General features: G+C 47.8%; 1 protein-coding gene across 4 annotated transcripts in view; it reads right to left on the bottom strand.

The window, feature by feature from the left end:
* The window catches only part of IFT43 (intraflagellar transport 43), a 70192-nt gene that overhangs the window by 21161 nt on the left and 37006 nt on the right, over positions 1-12025 (bottom strand). For all 4 annotated transcript variants that reach the window (XM_043516218.1, XM_043516219.1, XM_043516217.1 and 1 more), the window contains 2 exons: positions 3462-3494; positions 2788-2834 (listed from right to left, as the gene is read on the bottom strand). In XM_043516218.1, the coding sequence (XP_043372153.1) occupies positions 2788-2834; positions 3462-3494 (80 nt within the window). The remainder of the gene's footprint in view (positions 1-2787; positions 2835-3461; positions 3495-12025) is intronic.

Here is a 12025-nt window from a genome sequence, read left to right as displayed (position 1 = left end):
CATAAGCCAATGTTTTGACTTTTGGGTGTTTAAAGTCCCAGCCATAATGCCGTATTGAATGTCACAAGCCAAAGTACAGGTTTGTATTAGGTATCCCTATATGTCTGGGGCAGTAACTCAATTCAGTCCCTGGCTATATTAGATACCTGTGCTCAGGGCTGGCTCCAGGTACCAGCAAAGGAAGCAGGTGCCTGGGGTGGCCAATAGAAAGGGGCAGCACTCTGTCCATGATTGGGGTGACTCGTCTGCATTTTCAGGGGTGGGTCTTTCACTCCCTCTTCGGCAGTGGGCCCGGATTCTTTTTTTTTTTTTGGTCTTTGCCGCTTGTGGCAGCAAAAAAGCTGGAGCCAGCCCTGCCTGTGCTGCTCTGTACTTTCACACTGTGTATTATTTATTTTTCCTGGACTGTTTATTCAACATAGTCATTTTCCTTGGGTGGGATTTTGTTTTTAATCATCCAACTTTCCTTCCCAGAAATTGCCGAGATCTCAGAGAGACTCTGATCCCTGAGCCCTCTCACATATAGGTTCCATGCTTTATCTTCTTCCGTAAGGAGGACTGTAGGAAAGTGATGGAGAAATACTGGGGGATTGATAATTCAAAGGTTTTCAGTGTACAATTTAATGTAGCCCCACACACTCCATCATATATTGTTCTACCAGACACCTGTATGGGTTGGAATCTTAGCCAGAATATTATGATCTTTTCTTTCTCACTCCTACTCACACACACACAGTCTTGGATGCTGGCTTCCAAATGACAAAAATGACTGTCAGTTGCAGTTTGGCTTTGGATAAACAAATGCCCTATATTGTGATTTGACTTATCTCCAGATCACAGTCTATCTACCACACATGGTGTCTGAGTACCAGATGCCACATGGTGCAAACATTTGGCCAAGGAGGTTTCTGCTGTCTGCAAAGAAACATCAAATACGCAGAGGCAAGCATGTAACATGAGGGATCTCAGATATTTGAACCCATGGGGAGCTCATATGTTCAGCCTCAGTGATACACAAACTTAGAAAGCTCAGGAAGTCTTCCAGGGGGAAAGCTAAGACTATTCTGGAGGTAGCTACTAGGGCTTAAAAGGTGCCAGGATTGGTAGCCACATATGCAATGTATCATCTCCCGGAAAGATCTGAATAAGCCTTATATTTTTACCTTGTCTGCCCCATACTTTTTATCTGCCCCATACTGGCAAAGAAGGGGTTAACAGAGCCCAGGGGAGGCTGTGTTGGAAATAGCCAATCAGGGCCCCACAGGCCCATATAAAAAAAGAGCACAGGGAGGACAGAGCAAAGTCAGTTGCTGCTGGGAGCCCAGAAAGTAAGGACTGTGTTCCCAGAGGGCTGAGAGAACCACAAATACGTGGGTCAGAGCAGTGCCTGGCTCCTGGAACTGAGCAGCTGAGGGCCCTGAGGTGAGGGCAAAGAAGGTGCTGGGGCCATGAGGAAGTGTCCCAGGGACACAGAGCAGCCATGACAGAGGTTACAGAGGCTGCTATTTACAGGGTCCCTGGGTTGGGGCCTGGAGTCGCGGGAGGGCCCGAGTTCCCCTGCTTGCCACTGGGGAAGGGGCAGGACTGTTGGATGATACCCCCACCCCCTCCAGAAGGGGGAAAAACACAGATGACAACCTAGCCAGAGTGCTGAGTCGAGAAGAATACGCTGTGGTTCTGGGAGTTGAGTGAGGAACTGTAGGTGGGAGCAGAGACAGAAAGCTGGTGTACAGATCGCAGATGTGAGCATCTGCCTCAAGCTAATTCCTAGCACAACCAGGAGGAGGTGCTAGTCTGGTGATGAGGGCCATGACACTGATCCCTTAGTGAATCCTGCTAAACTCTGACTCAGTGATATTTTGTGGCTCTCAGTTTTACAGGTTAATTAAACAGTGTAAAAAAGTTCTGCCACTGGAAGTTTGAAATAGCTCCTAGAAATCATGGGTGAATGTCTGTGCTGCTAGGCCTCTTGGTATATCGGGTTAATGTCCGTCAAGGACTCTACCTTGTGGATTTTCGCAGCTATTTATCTTGGCTGATAACACAATTGCCCAGTGCTGGAGGAACAGGCTACAGTAACAACTAGGCCCAGCAAAGCTAGAGCCTGCCCAAAAATCTGGGGTGCCTCACAGCAGCCAGTACACTGCTGGAAAGTGGTAATTCATTGGTGCATGTGCTCAGCCCACATATACACTCTATCCCAGACTAGGGTGATGAGATTTTTGTAAAAGAATTCCATGAAGTCTTCATTAATATAGTCATGGAGAGAGGTAGAAGACTTGACAAATGAGGCAAGCAAGGTATGGGGCACACAGGAGGGTGTCAAAAGTGCTAGTCCTGAATGGGCACAAGAGGGTGTGTGTCAATAGGAGACCCAGGAAGGATTTGGCAGTGGAGTTTATCACCATTTGAAATGGGGGAACCACTTGTGATTCTTTCCCCTTCTCCTGACCATCTACTGGCCTTCCAGCCTCCCTCCCTATGCAGACAGACAAATACATTCTAGGATCTCTCCATCTTACCAAAAGTATTTGATCATTTCTATATTACACAAGACCAAGGCTAAGTCCATGGGTAACCTGCCTGGTCCTCTTCCCCTAGAGTACTGTCTTTACTGATCTCTATCACACCTTCTCCAGCTCTGCAGTCAAGGAGACCTTTACCCCAGCATCTCTCTCAAATGTGACACACTCTCCTGTTGCTTCTTCCAGGATAATTTTGCCCATGCTTCTGGAGAACCCTAGAGAGCACAGGACATTTTTTTTTTCTAGCAGTTAAGAAGATTACCTCCTCCATCATCTGATCCCTCCAGGCTCTGCTGCCTGAGGCGATGACTACAACAAAGCACAATATGAAAATAATTTCAAAGACGTGTTTATTCTCATGTCCCCTCTCTCTGCCTGAGGGCTGCAGTCCCAACCAGAATCTAAGGCAGGAGTTCCCCAGTTTTCCCATGCTGCAGAACACTTGGGAAGAGCATGCACATTGTCTCAGTTCATCTCCTCTCCCAGTTCATCTCCTTTCCCAAAACTTCCACTGCTTGGCTCTCACAAGGCTTCATTCTGCAGCCATCTGGAAGAACTCTTCAGAACACAGAGTGTAACCCCTGGATTCTGTGGACAGCAGGACCTGAGGTTTCAGGGGCCAGGGCAGCTGGGAAAGGAGACCTTTTTTTTTCCCCCACCCAAATTCTTGTCTTTGTCTGTCCTCATGGAGTGACAGAACAACTACATGCGCTGACTCTAGGGAAACAAGGAGTTGGATTACCAGTCCCCTCTCTCAGGACAATAGGCACATCACGTGCCTTCAGGCAAGGCTTCAAATCCCTGACCCCGAGTATAGCAAGATCCAAAATCCAGTGCCTGTATTCACATGCCCATACTATACAACACTCCCACTGAGAATTAGGGGCCCATAACAGAAGAGAATCAAGTCTTTTATTAGCAACAAGGAAAACTTACTCTTCTACTTCTTCTGCAGTTTTCCGTCCTGATCTGTAAGACAAGAGGTTCATACTGAGAAAGAGCTATAGGGTCAGACAGACACACATCTTTCAACACACTGTTCTTATTCTGCAAAGCAGCCTCCACAAATCCCTGGTGACACAAGTCACTTCATGCACAATACAACAGGCCCCACCTTTGAAAAGTGCATGCAGGTGGGTGCTGGCCCACTGCACACACAGTTAAACTAGAGCTAATTTGGTCCAGAGAGGCAGCTTGGCAAAACACTAGCAAGAGCACTCACTGCTCTGAGTTTCTCCTCAGTTCTTTTGTCCCCATTGCCCATCAGCTGCAGGCAAAGCTTCCCCTACTCAAGGGCAAAGGCCAGTACATGAGGGACTGGAGAGAAATAAGTCATGCTAGTTCCAGGGCTACATCCCTGAGAGACCAATAGGTTCCTCCTGTCCTCCGCCATAGACAAATATTGTTTAGTTGCCTTTCTAGGCCAGGGGCCCCACCCAGGCCTTGGCAAGTTCAGGTCAGAAATGCTGTCGCTGCAGCAAATCAGGGCCGATCTGGCTGAGTTAACAGGAGTTCATAATAATAACATGGGGGGGGGCAGGGAGGCGCAGGCAAATGGCAGCTCTCTCGCTCTCCACCACAGCAAGCCCAGAAGTAATTCAGTTCCGATTAGGGATGCTTGTTCAATATTCAAAATGTAAAACATGGAGGTTGCTGAACCAGCACTTTGAGAAGTTAATTAAATGCCAGGTTTCTTTTTAGCAGATACTCCATCACTCGCTGATTGCTTTGGCCATTTTGCAGAATGAAGTTTCAACTCTGTGTACTGGGAATAAATATTCTCCCCTCTTCCTGGGCTCAGGGCACTGTGACAAGGAATATATGGAGCTTTGCTCTCCCACACACTCCCTCCCAAGAAACACCATGAAGCAGTGGTCACTTCCATTCCCTCGCACTTTCCCCATCGAAGTAGGTCAGTGAGATGGGAAAGGCTTCTCCCTTCATCCACCGAGCTCTCCATTCTATCAGGTCCTGAGCCTCCTCTAGCCCTGAGTGCCTAATCTGCCCCTGTGAGGGCCGAGAGCAGGGGACACAGGATTCCCATCTCTGAGAAGAGGAAGCCAAGAGAAGGTTACTGTCAGAGAGACAGAGAGGAAGAGGGGCTGCCCCCACCGCCATTGCTAGAGCTTTCACTTGCAGAAACATTAGCGAGAACTGCAGCTGAATTGGAGACTTTGGGCCCAAAGCAACTAGGTGTAATTCCATTGATGTGACCAGAGTTGCAGCAACTTAAGTAAGACTTGAACTCTGTGTTTACCAAGTCCCTTTTGTGCAGCAAGCCTGAAGGACAGCCATTCAATGCGATGGCATTGTAGCATTTAGAGGACAGCCCTCTTGGTGGGCAGGTGACTGCCTACAGGGAGAGGGATGGAGATGGACAATGCACCAATACATACAACCATCCCCCTGCTAACACAAAAAGAGCAAGGAATCAGCCCAGAGGGCCCATCAGCACCTCAGACTAGAGGATCTGAATTCAAAGGAAAGAATCTGAGAAGGTAGAGGTGAATTATGTCCCATTTTATCCATCTCCTCTGGCTAGGCAGGACTGCTCCCTTCAGCCTATCTTCCAGGGCTTTGCCCACTGGAGGATTAAACATCCCAAGCAAGAGCCTTTTCTATCTCTTGCCTGTGGGATACAATATCACAGCCTCAGACAGCAGGAAAATTTTGTGGATATTCATTCTAAACTTTCCTTAGCTTTATCCCATTACTCCTGGTTACAGCCATTTCATGGCCTTGGGGTTTACACTCTTTAGATCCTTGTACACAGCTATTCTGTCCCCTAAACCACTCAACACATACCTAACTCATTTAACCTCTTATCACATCACTGAATCACCACAAACCCTTCCACCTTGCAGCTGCCAGGAGAAGCATACAAACAGTTTGTAGAGAGAGACTTGTAGGGCTAAATACAGAAAGCATCAGGTGCCAATTAAAAAAAACCAATTATCCAGGATAACAGTGTGGTTTCCAAACAAGGGGTTAGGGCTGCAAGAAAACTAAGTGGGTGCAAATGCACAAGACTAGACCACCTCCTCGCATAGAAGAATGGAGAAGGAACTCGGAATGGATCTAAGGGCATTTTTTGAAATTCTATAAAATGTGCCCATCACAACTGTCTCTTGCTACACTGACAGAAGAAAGAGACCAGGCACCATTATTATTTATTCTTTGTACTGTGATCGCCCCTGGTGACTGCATTCAGAAATTATGGCCCCATCAGGCTAGGCACTATACAAACAGGCAACACAAAATCAGCCTCTGCCCCAAAGCATTGACAGTCTATGGGACAGGGGATGTTTGTACAGTGCCCACAGAATGGGCCCTCTGGGTGCTAATGTGATACACATAATAAAAGCAACAACAAAACTCGACCTACCCAAATGCATAACCGACATTTGCCACCTCAGGAAAAGCCTGAGAGAAAAGACAAGCCTTCCATTGTGGCAAGAGAGGTCAAAAATCACAGGCTCTGCTGGAGCAGTAGGGGAAGCATGTTGCCAGTTCAAGAGTCCTTGTCAGAGGATAACATTAGAGGCTTAGCAAACACTGGGAAACTATCCCTGTTTGTCTTTTAGCTCTCCAGCTGCCATTGGAAGCCACACATGCAATTTGCATTTGATCTTTCTGTTTTCGGTGCTGTGGAGTGCCCCCTCCTGAAAACGGACTCTGCCTCAATGCCAGTTGCATCAAGCTGGGACAAGCATTTCATCCTTCTGGGTGATGCTAATGCTCTGGGTGCACAACATCTTCCTTATCAACCACAAGAACACAGCCTTTCATGGATGAGCTAAGGCAGAGAAGTGACAAGCTTTGGGTTTAAGCATGCCAAACATGTTTGGGGAAGTTTCCAATGCATTTAATCTTACATTCCCAGCAGCTTCCTGCTCCGAGAAATCTGCACTTACCAGCTCCCCTCCCTCCAGCAACAAGCATGGCACAAGGAGGCCATTAAACATATACAGAATTGGTAACCATAGATTCACCCATTCAGATAAAGACACTCAGAGCAATGCAAGTGAGGCAACAGACAGAACTAGGTGTCATTCAGGAGTATTAAAACACCACAAGTCACCAGCTCCCATGAAACAGACCTCCTGCTCAGCCAGCTATTTCTAGCTATCCAGCTAGGTAAATTTAGATGTTGCTCAATGCTGTGGCACCTGGGCACCCGCATCTTCATCCTCTCCCCCTCTAACTTTTCCTGATCAAACCAATTCCTTCCCAGGGACACCAGGGCATGGGCTGACCTAGTCATTTGGCCAGCTCAGCTCAAACTCCTTCACAGTAGGAGCTGCTACTACTCCCACATTCACTCAATATCCCTGGAATATTCTCTCCAGCTCGGGACAGCTGTCAATCCCTATCCTTAGTTTCAGGGGAGTTGATGGAAGAGAAAGTAGAGGCAGGGCTGCATTACAGTTCCAAGATCCCCTTGTTACACACTCCTGCATCCCATCTACCCCGTCCCATCCACCTGCTGTGGAAAGGGAGAGAAATCTGCTCCTATTCAGTAAATATCTCGTTATCCCAAGCCATTCTATACCACTGGCAAGAACCCCTCTGTCCCCAAGGGATTGGGTGAGGGGGTGACTCTCAACCCCCACGGAAATGTGTCCGAGTTGCCGTGGAGCCTCTTACAAGTTATGTGCTGAAGGGTGAAAGGCAGCTCTAATGTAGACATCATCTCTGTTAAACTGTTTCTCTCTCATTTAATGGAATACCATGGAGATCTAAATGGAGATAAAGTAGCAGGGCTCAGAGAACAGCAAGGATGCTATCTTTATGCAGCATGACAATGTTCAGTGGTTAATTAGACACCGTTAACCTATTTTAGCAGGGGACATAACTGGGATGAATGGGGGGAAAATGTCCTTGAAATCTTTTAATGTCCACAGCTCATGGAGGGCCCTCGTTACACTTCTGTGCCACAGGACAGCATGTCCCTGCATTACAGCTGAGCACCAGAGGTCAGCCTGCGACCTCTCAGCACACAGGGACCATAGGAACATATTGCAACCCTAGCATGGGGAGGCAGGAGGGTGGGGTAGCCAGGTAAGAATAAAGGAAGCGATTATGGTGACCGTCAGGTATACTAAGGCATTGTTCAGGAAAGAACGGATCTGAATTTGATGGCAAGGGCTGCTGGGGATGATTGGGGACAGGTGGACAGGGTACATAATTGATGGGCAAGTAAAATACGGTTTGTTGGAAGTTTCCACTAGCTTTACAGGAAAGAGTGGGCAGGCAGAGCTTGGGCCTGGGCAGATTTGTTTGCCTGGGTTATTTTGCAAGGCTTGGGCCGTGTGCAATGTCGGAGCCCCAGCTGCCTCAATGTCCAATAGATCTGTCCTCCCATCACTTAAACATGAAACCAGCACTAACGGCTAGCAGCAGGGATGAAGAGACATCAACATTCCAATCTGGGGCAAAACTGCCCCTATGCTGTAACCTCTGTGGGTCTCAAGCACATAGCTGTGAAGGTGAGTAAGAGCAAAAGTTACACTGAAAGGCTGATGCTCAGAGGCACTTTTGTTGTAAAATCAATTCTGCCTTCTTCCCTCCTGCACTGAGAGCACAGACCCTTCCGCTCATCCCCATAGGACAGTGCTTCCTGGGCAGGGAAATCACAGCACCTATGCAACAAGATATCTGGTGACCAACCCTCCCTCCACTGGGGACTCAGCAAACTGCTCCCCAGACTGCTCCCCACTCAGGTCACATCTATGCTGCACTCAGCTTCTACCTGAACAGATGATCTATAGTCTATAGCACTCCAAAGAGATCTGAACAAGTGAGCCAGCCCTGTCAAAATGCTGGCAGGCTCTATGCCACTGGCAAGACTCAAGCTGCACTGGAAGGTGTGCCTATTCCTGTGTAAAGTTTGCCCCCTGCTGGCCACACCTGCAATAACATTCCCTGTCAGGCTCAAGGTGAAACTCTAGACAGAGGGCTCATGGAACAACAGAAGAGAAGAAGTACACTGGTGCTTACTGAAGGGTGGATGGAGACAGAGTGACAGAGAGCATGTGCAAAATCAAACGCAGCATAACCTGTCTGGAGAGGATACGCACCTCTCTCTTACCTTGAGGCTCCTGTTTGTGCTCTTGCTTATTCTCATTGTTTGCTTACAAAAAGGCTGTGACATGTCTTAGGGTGATGATAGATCTAGAAGCCCCACATGCCATTATGAGTAGCTGCATCCAAACCCAGTCTTGGGTTGAGAATGCAGCTAAGGCAAGTATCTGGATGAGGCAGATGTGCAACTTGCAGAGCTTCCAGCAGTGTCATCTCAGGCTGTGCATCATGCTAGCCAAGCTCCCACTGAGCACATCTAGCTGCAATGGGGGGATGAAAGCAAGAAGAGACCTAGGAGACATGTATCCCACCATAAAGGGACGTTAGATAAGATGCTGATCTCCCTCACAAGCAACACAGCGCCAATAGAAAAGCTCTGGTCCTCAACGCCTGGCCAGGGCAGGACTGGTCCCTGCATCTATTCTCCAGGGTTCTGTCCAGCATAATTTTAAAGAAGCTGCTACTCTTTTCCTTGGGGGACTTGCCCTAATAACCACACTTGATTTTTCTTTGCTCAGTTCCCTCCCTGGAGAACAGTAACATTACAATGGCACCGTATCAGATACATCTCCATGAACATGTGGCACCTTTCTCTCAGAGAGGAGCTACTTTTAGAAATAACGCTGTTGTTGGGGAGGCCCAGATATCTTGCAGAAACAGACAGATCAGACTGCACCAAGTCTCTCCGCAGGTGGCGCTGCAGTCCTCATAGCCCTGAGAAAGAGAGAGAGGGGGGAAGTGTTCCAGAATGCATGCCTCACAAATGAACAAAAAACAAAAAAAAAAAAAAAAAAAAAAGATTGGAAGAGCAGAAGGCCTCCAGATAGTTTATTTTTCCACCTGACTTTCACCACTGGAGAGGTACAAGGGCAGGTGTGTGTGTGCGTGCACAGGGCAGGACCATTTGCAGACTTGGGGGGAGGGTTCAGTCTGCATATTAACATTTTCTGGCACATCTAAGCCACTTCTTTTTTATGAATCACCTCTAACCAAAACTGCTTCAAGCTGCCCTCTTGCTAAAAAAATTAAAAAAAAGAAGAAAAGGGGAAGATGTGACGTTCATAAATACATTTGATTTTGAGAGAGTGGATTCATCACAGGAAGAAGAGAGAAGGGTTACATTTGAAGAATTCTAATCAAACTGGCCAGCGTTCTGCCTCTCTGCATCCATATCAAAATACTGAAAATATGTTTGTCCTAGCACAGATTGTCTGGCTCAAAAGACAAACCCAGATCTTCAAAAGGTACTTAAGTGCCTAAATCTGGGGTTGAGGTGCCTAAGTCCTATTTTAGGCACCCTTGTGATCCACTAAAGCCCCGTTCAGCTGCTGCCTAACCTGTAAGCGCCTGAACTCACTCACAGTAGAAGTTCCCTAGGCACCTGTGTTTCTGCCTCTGAGCACATATGCTGCTCCCTCACCCCAGGCCAGGGGTTGGCAATCTTTGGCACGTGGCCCATCAGGGTAATCCGTTGGCAGGCTGCAGGACATTTTGTTTACGTTGACTATCCACAGCTCCCAGTGGCCGCAGTTCGCCCTTCCCAGCCAATGGGAGCTGTGGGAAGCAACAGGCCGCAGGGAGGTTATATCGGGAACATCAAGTCTGGTCTGTGTGTCCCCTAGTTTTGCTGGAGAACTCCTTGGAGGAGCAGAGAACAAGAGAGAGAGCGCGTGCACATGCACACACACTTTCTTTGCCCCCATTGAGGGGACTAGGATGCTCGATCTTTTGCAGATATTCCCTTCTCAGCTCCACCAGGCGATACCATAATCCCACTGGATCTCTAGTCAAGCAAAGTGTCCATCATGAAAAAAAGGTTAGAGAAGACCTACCTGTCTAACAAAGAACAAACAGAAACCACCACTTAAAAAAAAATACCCCCCACCCCATTTCAGGCCAGCAATGCCCATCACAAAGAAGCAGGAAAGGGCAAAAGTCCAATTATCACTTCTTCACAGGCAAGCCCACTGTAACCAAGAACTGTGCTGGATTAAAATGGGAAATATTTCTCTCACCACTTGCTACTGCCCTGCTGGGCATCTCTTATGGTGACTCTTCTGCCCATTGTTTTTTTGCCTTTTACTGGGGCTGAACATAACCACCAGTTGGTAGAGGCAAGGAGAGCACTATGGAGGGACAAGAGGACGGGAACCAGTTAGCATTCCCGGAACATAACAGCCTATTTTAAAAAAAAAAAAAAATCCTCACAAACACTCTGGGCCTGCACACCACAGCTCTATCACCAACTTGATGTCCTTGACACGTGCCGATGGCATGGAGGCGGCTGGCACCAGAACAGCCCAAGAGAAAGAACGAGAGGCCTATGGAGATTTATGTGAGGAGAGTGAGATGGACAAGGTAAAATTGTCAGGAGGAGTTGTTAGAAAGTAAAATATATTGTGACAATTCCACTCCTGCCGTTCATCAATAAACTGACAGATCATTTAGTGTCAATTAGGAGTGATAGATGGACAAGTCCCCATGATCCTGGGCCAAAATTAATGGCTGGGAGGGAGAGAGTGATTGAAAATGACGGCTGACATTGAGAGGAAAGTCCTGAAGGTCCCCAAGGGGCCATTACTTGCCTCATTCCCTTGCAGATCAATGCAGGGACAAACCCAAAAACAGACACTTCAAGACAAAACTTAATCAGACTTCCTTTTCTTCCTTCTCCTCCCAAGTTCCGCTCCCTTGCTCAGCCACCTTGCTATCCTCTGCCTGCTCTTGCCACGCTGCTGAGAACAGCTACAGGTGGCAGTGAGACATGGCAACAGAATCCTGCTACAGGCTTCCCCACAACCAGGAGCCTTACTCAGCTCCTAACATGGCAGCACCACAGGGAAGCATATGCTTAGATTTATTTCAACAACACTGTATCGAGAATAGAGGGTGGAAGAAATGACACGCCCTCCCGCCTTGCCATGCCCAGATGCAGAATCTCACCGACAGACACTTTACTATTCCCACTTGCTGGACAGGGATGGCCAGAGGTTCTATAAACCAGCTGCTCTCAAGGGCCATTTCACACAGACAAGAGCATATTTTAAGTCCCATCTTCTTGTAACAGGTGGCTTTAACTTTACTTTTCTCCAGAGCCCTCAATTCATTCAAGTCCTTAATCCCATAAATCACATTCCTCCAATGGGCTCCAGTGCTGCCACTCCCCACCCTCCAGAGCCCCAAACAACTTCTGTACCCACGTCATGCCAGCATCACTGCAATGCTCTTGGGTGCATCCCACCTGCCCCTACTCTCTCAGATGTCCACCAATGCTTCCCTGCTGTCACATGCATTCTCCAGGGCATTATATTGCCACTCCTGCCCCAGGACATTTCAACATATCCATGCTCCAGGGCATACCCTGCCCACACCTACTCTCCAGGACCACACCACCATTTTTCCAAAAGAAGCAGCTT

The sequence above is a fragment of the Dermochelys coriacea genome, chromosome 6 (assembly GCF_009764565.3).
Source record: "Dermochelys coriacea isolate rDerCor1 chromosome 6, rDerCor1.pri.v4, whole genome shotgun sequence".
In the NCBI taxonomy this organism is placed as follows: domain Eukaryota; kingdom Metazoa; phylum Chordata; order Testudines; family Dermochelyidae; genus Dermochelys; species Dermochelys coriacea.
Note: the sequence above shows the minus strand (reverse complement) of the source record. Positions and strands in the feature narration are given on the sequence as shown.